Source organism: Dunckerocampus dactyliophorus, chromosome 13, assembly GCF_027744805.1.
Source record: "Dunckerocampus dactyliophorus isolate RoL2022-P2 chromosome 13, RoL_Ddac_1.1, whole genome shotgun sequence".
Classification (NCBI taxonomy): domain Eukaryota; kingdom Metazoa; phylum Chordata; class Actinopteri; order Syngnathiformes; family Syngnathidae; genus Dunckerocampus; species Dunckerocampus dactyliophorus.
Genome location: NC_072831.1, coordinates 7800528 through 7822409, shown reverse-complemented (window position 1 = coordinate 7822409; position 21882 = coordinate 7800528). Strand labels below are relative to the sequence as shown.

The 21882-nt window shown below is 41.7% G+C and overlaps 1 protein-coding gene across 6 annotated transcripts in view; it reads left to right on the top strand.

Annotated features, from left to right (window-relative positions):
* Nucleotides 1-21882, top strand: part of slc4a11 (solute carrier family 4 member 11) — a 122131-nt gene that overhangs the window by 15762 nt on the left and 84487 nt on the right. For all 6 annotated transcript variants that reach the window (XR_008573522.1, XM_054797369.1, XM_054797372.1 and 3 more), the window contains one exon: nt 20803-20853. Coding sequence is in view for 5 of the 6 variants with exons in the window: in XM_054797369.1 (XP_054653344.1) it covers nt 20803-20853 (51 nt within the window). In the remaining variant the exon portion in view is untranslated. The remainder of the gene's footprint in view (nt 1-20802; nt 20854-21882) is intronic.

Below are 21882 nucleotides of genomic sequence, written 5' to 3'. Positions count from 1 at the left end.
GTGCGATGCGGCTGCCTCCTCCTCCTCACTTTGGTTGTTGTCTGGGAAGGCACACAATCCCTCTGTGTGCGTGTGTGACTGTGCACGTGAGATGGGATTATTATCTTGAGTGTGTGCACGAGGGTGTACTCTGAGGGATAATATGACAGAATATTAGTGTGTGTGTGTCAGTGTGAGAGGTGTTGCTCTCAAGCACTAGCGACGTGTGTGCGTGTGTGCGTGTGAGTGTGTGTTTGTCTGTGAGCCGGGCCAACAAGAGTCATTTGCATTGGCTGATTAGCATATGTGCATAAAGGTGTTGACACTAAGGTTCGCCACACACACACACACACACACACACACACACACACACACAAACGTCTTTTTTCTTTGAATGACTTTTCATTTGCGGCGTTTGCATTCATGTTGCAATTCCAGTAATTACACCCCCTCCTTAAACTGAGACTCATACGTGAGGTTTGACATTGGGGTTAACGCTCCAGGGCTCTGCCGCAGGTGGTCACCTGAGTGACAAGGTCGTGACCTTGACTCCACCTGGGCTCTAAACGGGAATGAATTGTGATGGGACTTCCCCTAGCATCTTCATTAGGTACGCATGCACAATCTTGTTGGCTGTTGGTAATATTTTGGTTTAGCGCTTGTCAAACAACTGTTATAAAGCACATTTTTAAGGATACAGACACAGGCAAGTCACGTGTAAATGCTCTTAAAAAAGAAGTAACACAATTAGGGATGCGACGGTACATGTATTCCTACTCAGACCCGTGCGGCATATGTTAAAAGTGAGGGACAGGTAGCGTTCCAAAGGCATGAAAAGGCGCAGAGATCCAGCGTGCAAGAAAGCGGCCGCAAAGGTGAGGCGCAGGAAGGGGCAGAGAACCTTCACAAGCCTGCAGCTCAGCCTTTGGCTCGTGATAATGCCAAGAAGAAGCCAGAGCTTGAAAACCCTCTTCCGTGGTGAAAGTCTCCTGTTTGGGAAGACTGGCGGTGGAATACGTAAACGTACACAGAAAAGCAGGTAAGACGAAAGCACTGTGCCGCCATTCTTCTGTAGAGCTGGTATCATCAAGTGTAACACCATCCATGCTGACGTAGGAATGAATGATGATGGCGTAACGTGATGGCGAGTCACGTCAGTCCCAACATAGTCGTGCAGGTGTAAAAAGAAGTTAGCCGCTAATAAAAGTACTCTGTTAACTTTGCTGACAAGTGGCATCCGTGTTGTGAAAAAAGCTAAATCATACTTTGATGGCTGCTCATCTGAGCTCCCGTTGCCGGCTTCTTTGAAGGTCATTAAGCAGTGGTCAAGGTCACTAGCAGTAACACACACACACACACACACACGGTATCCCTCAACAACAAAACACAAACAGCGGACAGGTGACATGTAGACGTAGCGGCCGCAAACATACGTTCATACATTCCAGTAACGCTGAAGAAAAAGTGTTCCCCCTACTGGTAGCGTGGAGGACACGCAACCGTGTGGTCGTGCGAATTAGTAGTTGCACCGCATTGGTGTGTGTGCGTGTATGTGTAAATGAAGATGGATGACGTGAGCGTGCATGTGCATGTGCATGTGTTCGTATGTGTGTGTGACACTGATCTCTGATCAGTATTCACCGCTGGCAACGCATCTCACACACTGCAGCCTGCGAGCAGCCATCTGGGCAAAACACACGCACACACACATATCCAAATTATTATACAGTACACACACACACACACACACACACACACACACACACACACAAGCACTGGAATATCATAAAACCTCTAGACAAAAGACACACACACACGCTTATCATTCATTCGAGCTCCATAATTTGACAGCTTACACACAAAAGAATCAAGATTTATGGCAACGCGCACACACGCAGGCACAGAAAAATTCATTACACTTAGCGTACGTGCACGTCGTCTGTATTCTGTGTTCGCTCAGTCTCTGAATTTGGTGTTGTGCGTGTGCAAGCACGCACTCACACACAGTTGTCTGCTCGTATTATTTTACACTTGCAGTGTGTGTGTCGGCCAGCCGGGGACGGCCCAGAAATATTTAAATGAATAAATCATGCTTGTTTGTGGTTTGTTTTGTGCGTATTTAAGCAAATGGCATGTCTTTTTTGCCTAAATTAAGTATTTTCAAGAATACAAATGCCTAAAAGAACTAAAATACAAAAATAAGGCGTTTAAAAAATCTTGACGTAGTATTCCACAGTGGTCACTAGGTGTCAGTAATGTTACTATAATGTTCAGTGAGACACAGAACCCCCAGACTTGATCACCGTAACAGCAGGCTTTTATTGCAGGCACAATAATCCGTAACACGAACTACAAGCTAAAACTCAACTCTGAACCCTCGACATTGCCTCCTGTCTGCACCACTAGAACACATTTATCACACATATTATGCGTGTAGATGTGACTTTAGGGGTGTCATTTCATGTCTAGAGGGTTCAAATAATGTTAAAAACCATATTTAGAAGGTCATAAACAGGCTTTCTATGCTCTAGCTACAAAAATTTTCCATTTATGAAATCAACTCATACTTAGCGGAAATTCACTTATCACGTTTGGGTGTGGAATCAATGAACCTCAATAAACGAGGCATTACTGTACATTTAGCCGAGTCCTTATTGTCTCCATTCTTCATTTTATCAAGACATTTTGGACAATTGGAGATATTTGGACATTTTTGGACAATCGTATGTGTCCAACGTTCTGGGAACACTTTGAGGAAGACCCTCTTCTGTTCCCTGTGTACCAAGCAAGCTCCATGCTTGGAGGGGTTTGGTGAGGAGGAAAGAACCAGAACAGGTCCACCATCAGTGGCCTCTGTCCTCACCAATGGATTTTTTAAAAAGTCCCGCACAAACTCTCCAAAAGTCCAACAATGTCGCATTTGTCACTTCCTTTAGCTGACCCAATACATTTGTCCTGATAGCGTATGTCCTCAATGCTTGAATGTTTTCCTGTCTTGGATAGCGATGTCCCACTCTGGTTATTATTTTGTGCTTGTCGTACGCCGGTGTCATGTTTCATCTCTAATGTGCAGTTTCTGGACACTTTTGTCGTCCTGTGCGACAAACACAACCCACAACACACAACACACAACACACAACACACAACGACGTTGGACGGCCTCTCTCAAAAGGCTGCTAATTATTCCAGGATGTCGGCGGCCATGTTGAGTGCGGTCATGTGGATCAAAGGCGCACATGAAGGAATCGGAGACACACATGACACGTTCAAACACACACACACACACACACACACACACACACACACACACAATTGCCATATTATGTAGTCTTGCGTCATGTTCTCGCTCAAACTGATGTTTTTCACGACAAGCTGCTTTTTTTTCTTCACCCATAAGCCGAGCCTCCGGTTCCTGACTGCGTCCGTCCTGATGTCGGTGTATTTGATGTGATTATTCACGTCACCAACGTCGTCAGGCGCAGGGAAACTCGAGCTAGGATACTAGCTTAGCATCAGAGCGCACACTCACACGAGCGGTAGAAAGACGGATGGAGGGATTCATCGGCAGATGTCGGGCTGCTTGAAGCAAGCCTGACTGAAGGTGTTGCGACCACGAATTAAAAAGCAGAACGTGAGCTTGGGGGGCTTAGACTAGAAAAGAAGAGAAGAGAATATGCAAGCAATTAGCAGAAAAAGCCTCACTTTGGACTTTCCGTCTCTCCTCTTCCTCGCCTCGCTTGGCTTCCAGTGTCAGGGAACGCCCGTTTATGCTGTCAAATCCTGCACGGAAAACCGACTACTGTTGCACATTCTGGTACGCATATTGTACATTCGCAAATGAAATGTTTTATTATATCTACAGTATATTTTATATTATTTAAAAATCATGTAGTGAGTGTATCTCTGTCTTTTTAGCATCATGTAATCAGCAAAATGTTTTCATTATAGCTACTTAGAACAAGGGTGTCCAGTGTCCGGTGTGGGGCCCATTTAGGGCTCGCGGCTCTTTTTCTATCGGCCCTCATCATATTGTAGAAATAAAATGAATGAATTATTCATTACAGTAATCCCTCGTTAAGTGGTTGCAGTCCCAAATGTGCTAAGTGAAGTAGTGGAGCCGTGAAGTGGCGAGGGACAACTGCATATTATTAGATACGACACTTGCTTTGTCACCTACAACACAGAAGCACTGGGAGAGCGCAGACCTCCGCCAAGGCCCATAGTTCCCCCCATATTGTGATTCACACCAAAATAATAATCCGATGTTTGATGATGAGTCTTTGATATTTTGTAGAGCCGGTTGGAAACTTGTCTCGTATTTTTTCCTCTGACCATTTTTTGGGCCGTTCTCTGCACAAATGGAGAAAATGATCCGATCTCGCAATGTTAAAGAATTCTTTAAATAATTCCTGGATCCAGACGGTGATCCGGATCACCCTCAAAATGTAATCAGTTCTTCCGTATCCCGTTTCCGACAATTCCTGAAAATTTCATCCAAATCCATTCAGAACACAAACGGATAAACACCGGCAAAAACATTACCTCCGCTTGCGCTTGTGCTTTGCTCTGCATTGGTGGAGGTCCTGATTTAAATAGAAATCGTCTGTTCCAGGGTCAAATCATCAAAGACCCCCGCCAAGCACCATAGTTCCCCCATATTGTGATTTACACCATCAATATTAGTCCTACGTTTATTTTATCTACATACTTAAATGGCTAATGTTGGCGTGCTAGCAGTGCTAACATGCCAACATTAACATGCTAACATCTACAGTAGCATAATACAGTGTTTCCTCATTTATCGCGGGGGATAGGTTCCCAAAATAATAAGTGAAATCCGCAAAGTAGCCAACTTCATTTTTTTTTTACAATTCTTATGTATGATTTAAGGCTGTAAAACGCCTCACCATACACTTTATACTCAGACAGGCAATAACATTTTCTCACATTTCTCTCTCGTTTAAACACGCTCAAAGAAGTTCAAACCTTTGTCTGAATTTGTAATGATCAACCTTAATGAGCAACACAAGAAATTATGAAGTCACTCACGCATTTTTCACTCCTGTGACCGTGCCTTTTTGTCCTGGCACCGTTCCGCTGTACTGTAGCGTTTTTGTATCCTTGTTAAAACCTTTTGTGGGATGCACGGGGCCAGAGCCAGGCTCAGCCTCTAACAGCTTTCATGTGCTGTAATAAAAAAAAAAAAAAGGAGCGCTAAAAAAAATCCGCGAAAGGTGAACCACGATAGAGCGAGGGAACGCTGTAGTGGTGTTTATATGAGTGTCTCGCAATGAAAATGGTTAAAAATGATACTGTGCTATTGCTAATGTTAGCTTGCTAACACCTAGCATGATAATGTTAAGTCTATAAGTGTCTACCTAGGATGATGGCTAAAAATTATACTATGCTAATGTTAACATTCTAACAATGCTAACATGCTAACGTTAGCATGCTAACACAAAGCATGATAGTAATAAGTATTTTTCTATGTGTCTACCCATGAAAACAGCTAAAAATGCTCGTATGCTAACGTTAGCATTCTTGCAATGCTAACATGCTAACATTAGCATGCTAACACCTAGCAATGTACGGGAAGGCTAAATGTCCCGAATGAGTTGAGAATTTTGACTTTGGAACGGCCTGAATCAGTTGAGAAATGTGGAAGTAGTCGTAGGTGATAGCAGTCTTACGGAAATGTGTGAATTTGGGGAAAATGTTGTATTTTGGATCACCCCCAAACTTGAATCAGCTCTTCCATGTCCCATTTTCGACAATTCCTGAAATTTTCATCCAAAACCAGTCAGAACTTTTGAAGTTATTTTGAACACAAACAGACAGACAAACACCAGCAATACTTGGTGAAGGTAAAAATGAAGTCAGCGCTGTTAACATTAAAAGACAAGAACAATAATGTCTGATTGATGCATGCAGGTGCTGCATCACACAGCTAAATTATCCATGAAAGTATGAATAATGCTGATTATAAAGTTAGCGGTCAATACAATGCAACACAACAAAAGAGCACACAAGGGACACAAAGGGATGTGACATGCACAATGAAAAATGAGGTGACAAAGAAAAAGGAAGAAAGAAAAAAGGGGAGCAGGGATTCAAACCTGCGTCACACAGAAATTGAGCGCCTGCTACCCCCAACAGCCCCCTCCAAGGCATTATCCAGCTCAGTGTAGCATCAATCCCTGTCAGGTGTAAGGATTAGCGCGCAGCTTTGCAAGCTGCCGGCTTGATGCCAGCCATTGCTGGTGTCAGACCACTTTCCTTGGTGGTTTGTAGTTCAAAAATACCTATTTTTTTTCAGAGATTCGTTTGGGATTTTTAGGTTTTGGATCAATGAAATTATGTTTTGAAATCATTTTCCAAAATTCTGAAAAAATATAAAACTAGCAAGATGTGTCTCCTGTTTTATATTGTCAATGCCTTAGCACACAGCCAGTACTCTTTTTAAACATTAAAACAGCTTTTTTGAATAATGTGGCAAAAATGTAAATAAATAAAAAGTATTTTGCCATCTTTTTTACTGAACTCCATCTATCGTTGTTTTTTAGGGTTTTTAAAAAAAGTATTTTTAAAGCTAAACAGACGTATATGGCTTATTTGCAACAACACGAAGCAGTAAATAACATGAAATCATGTAAATAATGACATAACAGCAAATGCAAATGTTGTTACCATCATCTCCATCGTTGATAAAAAAAACCTCACAAAATGTCGAGATATGTGTTTTCATTGGACGAATCACCCTTGTAGCTGTTACTGTTTCTTTCAGAAACCCCTTACGTGGGTAAAAGTCCAGCGGGCGACAGGGGCGAACGCACACTCATGTCCAAAGGCTCCGAGCACAGAAATGATCAGGCACAAAACACCATAAAACATATGCAAGGGGCAAATTCCTCAAATCAAACACGCTGCAATCACATCAACGCTGCAGGGTCAAAAACTAAATGCCAAAGAAAAATGCTGCAAATTCCGGAAAAACACACAAACCTTTCTTCTTCTTCTTTGTTATATTTGTTTTATTGTGATTTGGATCACTTCAGTGTTTGGACGTTGCTGCAAAGGTGTAGACTACAGGGGGGCGTGGCCACACTGCAGACTTCTAATCAGGGTAATCAAGGATGCGCTTGAATACACCGTTTAATCACAACGATGCTTCGCCGCAACAAAAGTTCCCTCTCTGTTTTTCTCTTCCACTCCCCCAGTGAGTCACTGCGCTTCAAGGTTGTTTGAATAAAAACATCCATCAAATAATGTGGCTTTCACCTCGTGTGCTCGCCGGCTACTTTGGTGAGGTAAAACATTTGCGTCACCAGTGGCGGCCATATTTGTTGTTGCCTGGCTGTTTCTCATGATGTTTAAAATAGAAATATGGAGTTGTTTACCTGGAAAATGTCAGCGTCAAAGTCACGCCGCAATCCGTGCCGGAAATGCAATCGGTTCTGCGCGTGCGCGAGAACTACATCACTCGTACATCACTATACGACAGCGCTTCTGCGATGTCACGTGCTGCGGTGGTTATTAGTATATTTGAAATGTATGAGCTTAAACTGTACTTCATACACAGTACAGCAGTACAGCGGTGTGAAAGAAAGTGTTTTCCCCCTTCCTGACTTCTTATTTTTTTGCATGTTTGTCACACTTAAATGTTTCAGATCATCAAACAAATTTACATATTAGTCAGTGACAACACAACGGAACACAAAATGCAGTTTTTATATGAAACCTTTTATTATTAAGGGAGAAAGAAACCCCAATCCTACATGGCTCTGTGTGAAAAAGTCATAGCCCTCCTGTTAAAACACAACTTAACTGAGATTAATTGATATCTACAGTATCAGTCTGGAAAAGGTTATACAGTAGACGCCCCTACAACGTAAATAACCTTTATGTTATAGGGTTTTTATGTTATACGAAGCGTAAAATACATGAAAATAGCCTAATCCGTTCCAAGATCTTCCCAAACTCACCCCTTTGGCCTTTCAAAATATTCAAAGTCCACCAAATATGGTGGGAAGATATAAGAAAACGTTGGCATAAACATAGTAGAGTAACATTCCAATATAAAATAAGGTAATAAATAAGATTATTGTAAATGAATAAAACTGAAGAACAAAAACAATCAACTAGTTTAAGGGCGACTACGATGAGGAAGGGAGAAGCCTGTCTCTCACACAAACTCACGTACACGCTGCATAAGTCGGCCAATGAGATGAGAGCGTAGGCGGTGCCCCGATAATCAGCGTGACGCGTCAGAAGGCGTCACCAAGTGTACTCTGTTAGTCATGGAAAATGTTTCCCTCTCTCTGTCGTGCGAGCTATTCAAATCGAATTTCTGAACTTGCACCAACTTGACGCTTTACGTTATATGGAATTTCTTACGTAATACGATGCAAAAACTTTACATAAATTCTTTGCGTTCAGTGGAATTTACGAAAAAGGAGGTTTACGTTATGCGAGGTGCTACTTTAAAGCCATTTCTAAAGCTTTGGGACTTCAGCGAACCACAGTGAGAGCTATTATCCACAAATGGCGAAAACATGGAACAGTAATGAACCTTCCCAGAAGTAGCCAGACAACCAAAATTAACCCAACAGCGCAGCAATGACTCATCCAAGAAGTCACAAAAGACCCCACAACAGGCCTGTCACGATAATTGATAAATCGATTAATTGAACGATTAAAACAAACAAGTCGATAAATTGACATGTGCATGTATGCGTGTTTGTTTTCCACGTCTCTTTTTACCACACAGGCTGGATGACAAGAGGGTTCACTCTGCATGTGTCTGTGTGCATTGGTTCTATCGTGAAATGAAGGGAGAGAGTAAACTCTCCTGTCTGCCATTAAGCCTCTTTGTCCCAGTATGTGGAGGCGGGGCTACTAGTGAGTGGATACACAGACAAGAGCAGCAAGTCAGCAAGTAAACGATACTATGAATGAAGGCACAAAAGCGATGCTTTTGGGCCAGTGTGGAGGTGCAGCAGAGCCTTCATCCCGACAGTCAACGCTTACCGAGGTGTTTGATCGGCAGGGTAAACAGAAACGAAACAGTGCAAAATGATAATGACACAGATAGTGTCGCTCACTGCGTTGCAAAAGAAATGTAACCTTTCAGTACGGTTGAAAAGCCAACATTTCGGCAAATATTCTAAATGTTTGACAGACAGTGCCAATTGCCTGGAGAATGTCGATGCACGTGTCACAAACAGCAATTCCTGAACTGCATAACCCAGTGAAAGAAGACTTGTTGAAGGACATCAGAAACATTTTACTCCGCCAACAACACACTACATAACTGCATGTGTGTGTGGTTTTTATTGGAGTTGGGTTTTTTTAACACAGACGGGGTCTATTTTTTGTTTTTGGGGGTTATTTTATTAGTGACTCTAATTAAAAGACTTGTTTAGCATGTGGATGTTTCTGTTGTCTTTATTCACCAAGACTGATCTTTGTCAAAAATAATGCGATGCACGTAGCGCATGTGGCACAGACGTAAACATCACATCCGGTCACGTATAATACAAGTATGCATGAATAAATACAAACACAATAAACCATATAAAACAAAGCAGAAAATACAGTGATATTTGAACGTAAACAACCATAAGCAGAGTGTAAAGATGGATTCATTTAGACGACGAAGCACTTTTTTTTTCTAAACAGAAAAATACCATCCATCCATACATATCTGTGGCGAAAAAAAACGCAAAATAATTTATAGAAACGAGAAAAGGAGGACGGATATGGATATGAGGAAAAAAATAAGATAGATTATGTTGTAATTTCTTCAAAGTTAAGTCATTTTGGAGTGGGGGGGTGACGTATATTAGAGTCCCTTGATAGCGAGAGTTACGACAACTGAGATTACGCCGCCATTTTGGGGCCAATTCAAGCAGTACGACAATGCATGTAAGAAGTGGTATAAAGAATATTAAGGTATTCAATGTAATATCCATAAAATAACTGCAGTTTAGATTAAATGCACGAAATGAGGTTCCCCGACCATACAGATCAAAATAAATGTAAAATTGGGCCAGATTATAAACAGTATAATACGATTTTTATAATTTTTAAATCATTATTGCACTTCACATCTAACATTGCGAATTCCTTCTACAGTTTTGAAGCATTTTAAATGAAACTTAGGGTAAATGAGGACATTGACATGAGGACGTGCAAGACATGTTTTTTTTTGTGTTTGTTTGCCGGACAAAGCGTTGCCATGGTAAGTTTGCTCGAGATCATGGATTACTTTATTTGCAACCACAGGTGATTTAGGATCGTTCACATTAAACAGAAATTCACAACACCAAATACAACACAACACTCTCAATTGACCTACCTCGCACAGCTTTGAAGGCGAGTTCGGCTTCCAGCCCAAACGGTTGATTTTATTCTCCCAAATTGTCCGTCTGTTGATATCTGAAGGGAATCTGTACAGCTTGAAACCCTTGTCGTGTTTATTTGACAGCGGCAGCCAGAAAGTGTTTTTTTTATGTAAGAATTGTGTATCGAAATCAGAATAAGGCCGGAATTTGAAGTAATTTGCTCTCTGCACTTCACAGACAGCTGTTCCGTGAACAAAGCACAGTTCCACGCCGGATTCTTCAGTATTCCTCCAATTATGCCGAATATCAAATTCTTCTTTCCTGTTTGTTTGAAATGAACTGTTTGAATTGAGCAGGAGAGCACCACTTTCAACTTTGCAGATCTTTTTTCTTGACAAATACGGACGTTGATGTTTGTTTTGGTGTAGAGTTGAAGTGCACAGGAAGAGGGAGATGCGTTTTGAGATGAGTTTTGTCTCATTGTGGATGGGGCCATGTTGACTTGAACTGTTCTTTCTTCACAACTCAGCAGAACAACCAGTGAGAATTTGTACTAGAGTTCTTAGTTGTCCCTCAGTCTCTTCCGTCTTAATTTTAGTAAGACATTTTGGACAGTTTTATGCTTCCAGCTTACTTCCAACGTCCACAATGAGGAAGACCCTTTTCTGTTCCCGGTGCATCAAGCATGCTGGAGGTGTCCCGGTACTTTTGTCCAGTTATGTATGCTCTGTTGTTTCCTACAGTTTATGTTGTACAGTACAAGAGGCGCATTTGGACTGAGACCACGCTGCAGCATAATTACAGCTTGACTTTGTGGCGCTGCTGTTATCCACTGCAGCCTGTTTTTTTTCCACAGTCTTCATTCCTGCACCAGCGTGAATCGGAGCGTTGTTCATGCACATCATCGTGTACCATCATGCTAGCGACACAGGAGTAGTATTATTATGAGGGTTGTTTGCGTCCCCAAGAGGACATTTGGGGGTGCCTTTGCTCCACTTTTGCAACAGTGTGCACTACTGTGTCTCTTGGGAGACATCTTTTATGTGCGCAAACATCTCTGTGCATGCAGCGACCTCCACCAAGGCCTATATTTGCATCAGCATTGATAAATACACACCTCATGTGCTGTACATGTCATCAAGAGTCATACATTAAATAGTTATAATTAGAGATGCTCCGATGGATCAGCCACCGATTAGTATTGGCCGATTTCTGTAAAAAAACGCATGATCGACACGTGCCTTTCGAAGCCGATCACAAAAACCGATCGCCGTGCGGTGGCGACATGACAGTTCATGTCATGACAACACAAACATGACATGAATGTGCACGTGTGCTGTGTCAAGCAGGGTTCCCAACGCCCGTATTGAGCCGATTAGGAACACACCTTGTCCCGTATTGCAGCCAGAATCAACGCTAGTCTGTAAAACGTTTGTAAACAGCTTGCCACAGGCCACGCCAATCGATGCCAGTGTGTTTGATCACTCCCTTGGCAAACCTGATGGTGTTCGACTTCTCTTGCATCTTTCTTTACACGCTTTGCCTAGCTGGTCACGGCCGCAGCGAACTAGCTAGCGAGCTAGAATTATCCGCTTAGCTTCTCATCTTTGGACTCCAAATGTGACTTTTTACCACCGGGGTTTGTTTTTAAAACAAACAGGCAATGCACGGGGAAGTGGATATTACATCCGTCGGGTACGTACTAACTTTTTCAAGTGTCGTTATACTAATTATGTCCTCCAAACATTATTTGTGTGTTGTTGTTTAATGAACATTACCTATTTGAATTGTCTAATGGTGACCCTGGCCAATAGCCAACTCATCAGAAGGAATGAGAAAAATGTACAGTTAATGTGACTGGTGTCAGTATCGGCCGATCTCACTCATGGATGATCGGAATCGGCAGCATAAAACCCTGATTGGCGCATCCCTACATATAATATATAATATACATCATATATAATCATATATATGATTAAAAAAAAATCTCCATATATTGCATATACGTATATGCAGTTTATATATTTAATAGTGTTTTGAAATGTTATTGTTCCTATTGAAAGTAATAATAATTAAAGGGGGGAACGAACCTTCTTGAATGCTTGAGGAACTTGTTTTTTGTGTAGTTCTGCTAACTACCAAATAACACCATCGGTGATATTTAATACCTCTGTGACAGTGTCCATCAAAAGGGAACATTAGTTTTATTATTTTGATGCAGCTCTTTTATTGATCTAGTGTAGCTAATATGAGGACCCATTGGTGCATTGTGGGCCTTGTGCGCTATGCTCTTACTGAAGACAACATGTCAGTACATCCCCCCCTGTGCAGAGTTAGTGCTCTCACATCGCTGCGCCGAAACGCTTTTCTGGAGCGTCGGGAGGAATTCCCTCTCCACACGGGCTTCCACAATGATGGGTGCCAAGAGCGCCCGCAGGCACAATTAGTCAACAAAGGGCTGGGCCGACCCTGGTAGAGACACCCTAATACGCTCAGCAAGGACACCTTTTCATGTCCTCACCTTGGTCATAAATTTAGGATTTGTCCCCCCTGAGGGCGGAGGCTGGTACAGGGGGGTGTTCTGGTATGTGCTCTGCATGTTCCGACAGAACTTTTAACATTTGCACCTTAGAGGCGATGTTTACTAAACATATTTTCAAAAGGGATCATAGACAGGTGACAAAGTATGCAAATATATACGCTAAGATAGGGTGAGGAGTTCGGTCATCCGGGAGGGACCGCTGCTCCTTCACATCAAGAGGAGCCAGTTGAGGTGGCGCCTCCTTGGTGAGGTGCCCTGAAATGGTATAATAGCATTTTAAAATGGATTTAATGGTATTTTCAATAAATAAATGTACATTTATTTTTACTTGTGTTTCAGTATTGGACATAAAGCCTGTGGTTGATGTCTTTGTGTCCATCATGTCTCTTTTTTAAAAACCACTGCCTGCCGTCTTTTAGCATCAAACGAGCGCTCGTGTGTTTTGACATGTTGCCATGCTTGTGAGTTTATGGCAGGTGTTCACCACTTCCTGTTGCAAAAGTTGGACTTCCTCTTTGGCGCACGTTGTTATCACGTCACCAAACCAGGAGCTTCATGTGCGTTTAAGAAGGCAACAAATATTTGACAAGTGGGCAGATTGTCTAAAAATGGTGCAGGACAAAGACTGCAGTGAGACCAAACAAGACGCCCTGCGGGGTGGCCACACCCCCACGCCTCATTCACAATGTCAGCTGACTCTCATGTGTCGCGCGACATCGCTATGGTCCTTTGGCATGCACATACTGGAGTGATCAAGTGTTATTCTTTTAAATATCACCCACACTTTTATCGGGTTACGCTCCCTGACTGCACATGCAGTACATACAGTGGTGTGAAAACGTGTTTGCCCCCTTCCTGATTTCTTTTTTTTTTCGAGTTCCGCTTGGGGAGGCCGTTCCTCCCAATCACGCCCCTCCAGGTCCTCGTTTCCCCAACCCAAAGGCGTTCACTGGGGATGACTCCAACACAGAGGCACCAAGCCGGGGGGGCTATTAATAAGCCCACACCAGCTCGCTGCTTCTCCCCTGCAGCAACTCCAGAGTAAAACAAGGTCCAGCCCCTCTTGAGGAGTTTTGTTCCAGAACCCACACTGTGGGTCGAGGTGAGTCCGACTATGTCTAGTCGGAATGCCTCAACCTTTTGCACCAGTTCGGGCTCCTTCCCCATCAGAGAAGTGACATTCCATGTCCCAGGAACCAGATTTGGCCGCTGAAAACCAGGTCGCCCAAGCGCCCGCCCTCGACCGCCAGCCAAAACACATAGCACCAGACCCTGATGCTTTTTCAGGCTTTTAAGGCTGTAAAACCCTTAACCATACGCTTTATACACTTTTCTCAGACAGGCAAAACATTTTCTCATATTTCTCTCTAGTTAAAACACTCTAAGTTCAAAGCTTTGTTTGAATTTTAATGATCAACCTTAATGATGAACACAAGAAATTAAAGTCACTCATGGATATTGCACTCCTGTGACCGTGTCTTTTCGTGCTGGCACTGTCCTACTCGCTGTAGCGTAGCATTTTTGTATCCTTGTTAAAACATATTGCTGCAGACGAACCAACCATTCATTTAGAAGCTAGCAAGCAAGCTAGCGATGACACAGGAGACATGGCAGGACGGCGAAGGAGATTGATGGACAATGGTCTACAGCCAATCAGGACGCACAAAACAATGGGCGGTGCAGACAGACGAGAGAGGGAAGAGATAGACACTCAACTAACTTCCCACAATGCAGTTCTTCTTAAAGGGCCGGGCTCGGCTTGTAACAGCGTTAATTCGCTATAGTAAAAAAAAAACACACAAAAAAAATCCACGAAAAAGTGAATCCGTGAAAGGTGAACCGCAATACATCGAACACTATAAAATTGTTTGTATTAAAATGTTGTGACAAAGTGCAGTGAAGAGGATTATGAGATGCTAACTGCTGCAAAGAAGGAAATAGTTTCATACGTGTCAGACTGTTTGGTATACTTAGTATTTGAAAGTGATCTGAGCCGCCACACCAGAGACATTTTGGAGGGCATCACTGGAATGTTCCTTTTTAACGATGTCTGCATTGGCAGACATTTTGCTCCCTTTTTTTAAGAAGCAAATGTTGTGGTGTGGTTACAGCTTGAAAAAATGGAAACATGAGCAGCTTAATGCTTAATGAGGCCCCCACCCCTCCTTTTTGTATTGAATAGCCTTCATCGCGTCTCGGCTGCACTGGGGCCTCGTCTCAGTGTGACAAACACTCCTCGCCAGATTATTCCCTAATTCCAAATTGCATTGCACTGTTTTCTGACAAGGGTATGACCTCTCCAACCCCCACCCACAACTACCACTATTCCACCCCAGCACAAGCGCTGCATGAAAACGTCAGTGCACACAGAACCTTACATTCTGCATTAATGCTTACTGCTTACTGAAGCGTTTAGTCGGCAAATATAAACAAAACAGGGCAAAATGGTGCGCGCTCACAGACAGTATAGCTCGCTACATTGCAAAAGAAATGCAACCATGCATTACGGTTATTTGGCATACACTGCATACATTTTAAACAACATACGTACAGGCAACTTCTGTGTCAAGGTAATGTGGCTCAAACAGGTACATTATACTTGAGTACCATCTAGTGGTTCAAATGTGAATACACCTGTTATGACAGTAACGAAAAAAATAGTCTAAAAAATGTTGTCGATGACATCGATTATCAACAATAATTTAGAGCACAATTATCGACCAGCAAAATTTGTTCTTGTGACAGGCCTAGTTGGACTCAAGAAGTGTATTGATAACACGACAACACACGCTCCATATTGTATGCTAACCGGAAAATGTACGCGAACCGAGGCTGTGAATGTTTTACGTAAACATGCTAATCGAAGTGTACGCTAACAGAGGTTACCCTGTAAAGTGAAAGTGTCTCTTACTGAAATGTCATTTGTCTGCAATGACTTTCTTTACGACAGCAGATCTAAGTCGCTTTTCCCCCCTCTTTTTCTATGCGGCTCAGCCGAGGCACTCCACAACGCTGCAAATCCCAAATGGAAAGGAATTAAAATGTAAATGGTGCAATCAGTCATTAGGCTCCGTAATATTCCAGCATTAAGCCATGATGAATGACTATTGTGTGCAGTGAAGACATGGATTTGCAAAGTAGACGATGATGATGATGGAGTTTATTGTCTCATATTGGGGACGGGGGACATTAAAATACAACGCTGAAGTTTTAAAGTTGTGCTAAGTGAGATGGATCTTTTTTACCAGGACATAAATATGCAGCAATTACAGAGTCAGCAGAATTGCATGTCGATGACGTCAGTGTAACGGGATTGCTAGCTCGCAGACGCATGCTACTTGTATCCCTTGTTTGTGTCGTTTAAATGTTAAGGATTAAGTCGGTCAATCTTCAATCTGCTCTTCATGCCTGTAAATAATGTGTGTATGAAGTGCGAATGGGGCCGCACGGTGGTCTAGTGGTTAGCATGTTGGCCACACAGTCACAGTCTGGAGATCGGGAAGACCTGGGTTTGAATTTCTGTGTGGAGTTTGCGTGTTCTCCCCGTGCGTGCGTGGGTTTTCTCCGGGTACTCCGGTTTCCTCCCACATTCCAAAAACATGCATGTTAGGTTAATTGGAGACTCTAAATTGTCCATAGGTATGAATGTGAGTGTGAATGGTTGTTTGTCTATATGTGCCCTGCCATTGGCCTGTCTGGGATTGGCTCCAGCATACCCCCGCGACCCCAATGAGGAGAAGCGGCATAGAAAATGAATGGATGTAGTGCAAATGATTTAGTGACCTCTAGTGGCGAGGGGGCAAACTGACAGTCCCAGCAACATGTCTTCATTTTTGCAGCGAAGGTATTATTTGACAAAATGTTCATATTTTAATCGTATTTTAATTGCTTCTTATTTTTTGAGCCTCTCATGTAGCTCAATAAGGTATTTAAAATGATTAGAAAGAGTTCAGAGTCATAAACATATTTTGACTGATAATATAGTATTATACTATTTTCATTAGCATTAAATAAGAATCAAAGATGCCACAATAGTGTGTTGTCCAAAATCTAGCCTTTAATGCTAAGGAGCTGTGCTAGCATTCGAGACTTCTTGCGTTGTGACACAGTTCAAAACCAAATTGCTGGCTCATTTTGACCAAAAAATTGTCAGCCGCCTTCACGCTGGTCTGAACAACATTCAGGGAGCTTTGTCAGCTTTGAATGATCACGTAACCAAACGCAAACACTCGCTCCATCGCGGTTCACTTTCCGCGGACTCGCTGTTTCGTGGGGGGGTTTTTGTGCCATTTTAATGCTTTTTTTTTTGAACGCGCGTTGTGTTCTGCATCCTTATTGGCTAAAGGAGAACCCGTCCATTGTCTTCTGCGTCCTGATTGGCTGTAGACCTTTGTCAGTCAATCTTCTTCATGCCGAACTGACGTGTTTTCTGTTGTCTGAACGCTGTCGTCTGAACTCTGTTTGTTTGCACGTTTTCTCCCCGACAAAACCCACAATGCCGACGAAATGCTCTGCACCCAAAAGGCAGAGGAAGATGCTAACCATTGCACAAAAAGTTGGACTTGTGTACATGCTGAAGGAAGGTAGACGTCACGCGGCTGTAGGGCGCCACCATTACGCAATAAACGAATCTTGGGTTGGTGGAGGAGGACGAGGATACAGCAACAATATGTGAATATATGAAACATGGATGAGTCAGTTAATAATGTCCAACCTACGAATTCAAACAAAGGTTTGAACTTAGAGTGTTTAATGGAGAGAGAAACGTGAGAAAATGTGAATGCCTGTCTGAGAAAAGTGTATAAAGTGTATGGTGAGGGCTTTTACAGCATTAAAACATATGTAATCATTGCAAACAAATAAAGTTGGCTACTTTGTGGATTTCACTTATTGCGGTTTATTTTGGGAACCTATCCCCCGCGACAGGGAACACTGTGTCTGTATTATGTTGTTTTCTGTCCAAATGCAAAAAGAAGAAATGGGAGTGAGACTGTTTTTTTCAGAATATGTTAACTTTCTTCTCAAATTATCCTCATCAATTTTCTTCTCGTAATATTACGACTTTCTTTGCATGACTGTTTTTTTTTTTAATTTTCCTAATATTTTACTTTTCTTCTCAAATAATCTTCATACATTTTCTTCTCGTAATATTATGACTTTATTCCCGTAACATTTTCCACAGCATAATTTTGTAAAAATAACAACTTTATTTTGTTTTGTTTGATTCTCAGAATGCTATTACTTAAAAAAAATATTTGTTTCTTTAATATTTTGCCTTTATGCTAGTAAATGATTGTAAGTAAATTATTATAACTTTTCTCATAATATTATGAGTTTATTCTCATAAAATTGTGACTTTTTCTCTCGTTAGAATGCAACTTACTCTTCATATTTTGACCTTATTGTGATAAACGAGGGAAAGGCTTCTTGAGACGTCATCTGTACTTCTGTGAAGAAGGTGTCGGACGTTTCGCTCCTCATCCGAAGAGCTTCGTCAACATACTAACAAGTGCTGGTAGCCTAGGCCTTAAATACAGTAAGAGTGGGCGGAATTGGTGTGCCAACACCCTCCTCCTATTGGTTCCTTACACTAAGACTGGGCGGAGTAGTGGTCTAATCCTCTCCTGCCATTAGCACCTCCGATAAAAGGGAAGTGTCGCTCCCTGAGTTGGGTATGAACGACTCTGATACTGGCTCGTTAGCATCTATTGTTCTGGCTCGGCCCTGGCTCCACCTCATTTGCAAGACTAAGAGCTGTGGGTTTTGGTCTCAGTAACCTGCTGAACACAGGGTCCAAATTGAACCTCAAACCACCATTCCGATTCAATGATGGGTTCTGTTGTTTGACAAAAATAGCTTCCTTTACTCCTCTTTCAAACCATCTGTTTTCTTTGGCCAAAATCTTTACCTCGCTGTCCTGAAAAGAGTGATTGGTAGCTTTAAGGTGTAGATGTACTGCTGATTGAGGACTAGAATTGTCCCTGCGATGTTGATAAAGCCTTTTTTGGAGCATTTGCTTAGTTTCCCCAATGTAGTGCTCTTTGCATTCCTCATCTTTACAGTGGATGGAATAGACCACATTGCTCTGTTTCTGGTTTGGAGCCTTGTCTTTAGGATGCACTAATTGTTGTCTCAGGGTATTTACTGGTTTAAAATAGGTTGGAATTTTGTGTTGCCATAAGATCCTCTGGAGTTTTTCGGAGACCCCCGCTACATAAGGGACTACCACTCCTCTCCTTTTTGCTCCTGTGGGCTTTTGGGTTTCTTTCCCTACTCTCTTCTTTTGACATTTGTTAAAAGCCCACCGTGGGTACCCACAGGTTGAGAGCGCTCTCTGGACATGTTGTGTCTCCTTTTTCCTTCCCTCAGCACTAGTTGGTATTTGTTCCGCTCTATGTTGGAGGGTCCTAATAACCCCTAGTTTATGTTGTAGTGGATGGTTAGATTCAAAAAGCAGGTATTGGTCAGTGTGTGTGGCCTTTCTAAAGACCTCTGTAAGTAGCTGTCTGTCCTCTCCTATAATTACCTTGCAGTCTAAGAAGGCTAGCTGGTTCTCTTTAGTGTCCTCGCGAGTAAATTTGATATTGGTGTCCACCGCATTGATGTGATCTGTGAAAGACTGAATTTCCTGTTTTTTGATTATGACAAAGGTGTCATCCACGTATCTAAACCAGTGCCTTGGTTTTGTCCCTGAGAAGGATGTGAGAGCCTGTTTCTCCATCTCTTCCATGTACAGATTCGCCACTATGGGTGAGACTGGTGAGCCCATAGCACAACCATGAATTTGTCTGTAGAATTTCCCTCTAAACTGAAAATATGTGGTGTTAAGGCAAATTTCCAATAATTGGCAGATGTGGTCAGCACTAAGTTTTGTTCTCCGATGCAGAGTTGAGTCCTCGAGCAGTCTCTTCCTCACCACCGAGACTGCTGCTGAGGTGGGGACGGATGTGAAAAGTGAAGTCACATCATAAGACACCAAAGTTTCCTCTGCTCCAGTCTGAGGTCTTTGATGCTCGCCACAAACCCTTTTGTGTTCTCTATATGATGATCAGTGTTGCCTACCAATGGGGATAAGACTGTTTTTACATATTTCGCTACATTGTACGTGGTAGAGTCAATGCTACAGACAATGGGTCTGAGGGGAAACCCTTCCTTGTGGATTTTTGGAAGGCCATAGATACATGGTGTAGCCTCCCCAGGGTATAACCTATGATACATCTGTCTGTCAATTAGTTCTTCCTTCTCTAGAAGCCTTTCCCTCGTTGGACAACTCCTGTACGACTGAGAGCCTACACAGACCCTTTGTGATCAAATTACAACCGTTTTTTCCATTTCTGCTGTTGTTGATTTTGCAATTTCATAGCTATTTAAACTTTCTTCTTATAAATGTAACTATTAATTATTATTAACAAATCATTTACTTTATTGTCATAATAGTTTGACTTTATTCTTGGAACGTAACTTTTTTTTGCAACCTAATTTTCCAAAAATTACAACTTTATTTTTTGTTTTGTTTGTTTTTCATAATATTACAACAAAAAAATAAATCTTTCTTTAACATTTAAACTTGATGCTGCTAAAATGATATTATTCATCATAATATGACATTATTCTCGTTAAATTACAACCTTTTGTCTTTAGAGTTTTAATATTTTGACTTTTTTCGTGTCAAATTACTGCAGATTTTCCAATGTTTGTATTTTTAGTGTTTTTACTTTTCTTTTTAAATTATAAAATGATCCCTGGGCTGCACTTTGGACACCCCTGCTATACACCCGTTTGGTACTCATAAACCGACTGTCGGAACACATATTACTGGTAGAACATTGTTAGAAAGTTGCTTTTGCAGCCGCTTTAATGATGCTTTTGTTGTCATTTTGATGCATAGCACCCTTTGCAGGTCACCTTAATAACTCCTTGTTGTCTTGTCTCCCGCAGAAGCGCCTCCCTCTGGCATGTCCAAGAATGGGTACTTCTTTCAAGAAATGGGTGAGTTAGTTACCACAAGGTCTCCAATACGCCAGTTTTGAATGACAACCAACATGCACACTGAGACATGCTGCTGTGTGGGTTGTGGTTGGACTGTGAAAGCAACCAGCTGCTTCCCCACCTTCCAATTTGTCAGCCATGCAGCAGTCAGGACAAAAGAGTCTGTTATTTTCTTACTAAAAATCACTGCATCTGGACTCGACCTGGCTTCACTGAGGGTGAAATCACCAAAAATAATCAAATACAGCTTAAACATACTTAGGGCGCTGTGATTTTTCGCATTCGCAGAGGGAATCGCAGAATTGGCCAATAAAAACGGAATTTACTGTTAAATGCGGAAATTGACATAATGTGAATGAAATGCTGTCATCGTGAGGAGAAGGAACGTCAGGCTAGGGAAGTATTTGTGTTATGTACTATCATACTATTGTACAAACTAGTATATACTGTACTATTGTACATACTGTATATACTGTACTATTGTACATACTGTATATACTGTACTATTGTACAAACTAGTATATACTGTACTATTGTACATACTGTATATACTGTACTATTGTAAAAACTAGTATATACTGTACTATTGTACGTACTAGTATATACTGTACTATTGTACAAATGCCACCTGTTGTCATTGTATGCATATAACATAGGGAATAACAGTCATACTCACTCATGGTCAAATTCAACATGCACAAAGAAGCTGAGCTTATATCAGCACTTTTAATATTATGAATATTATTGCTGTATAGTAAAACATCAGAACAATAAAACTTAGTCTTATCTATGCCTTGCAGATGCGTCTACGGTCATGGATTAACTTTCTTAACTTGTATTATTTTAGAACATTCAAATTTGAAAACACCAAAGCTGTCTAAACTAGAATATTGACGACCTAACACGATGCGTAAAAAGAAGTTAAGCACTGTTAATATCGGGATAGTAAAACATAAAAAACAGTAACAGTGTTAACAATAATGGTGGTTGCCATTGGAGATGCATCTCATTTAATAACATTCTTAACTG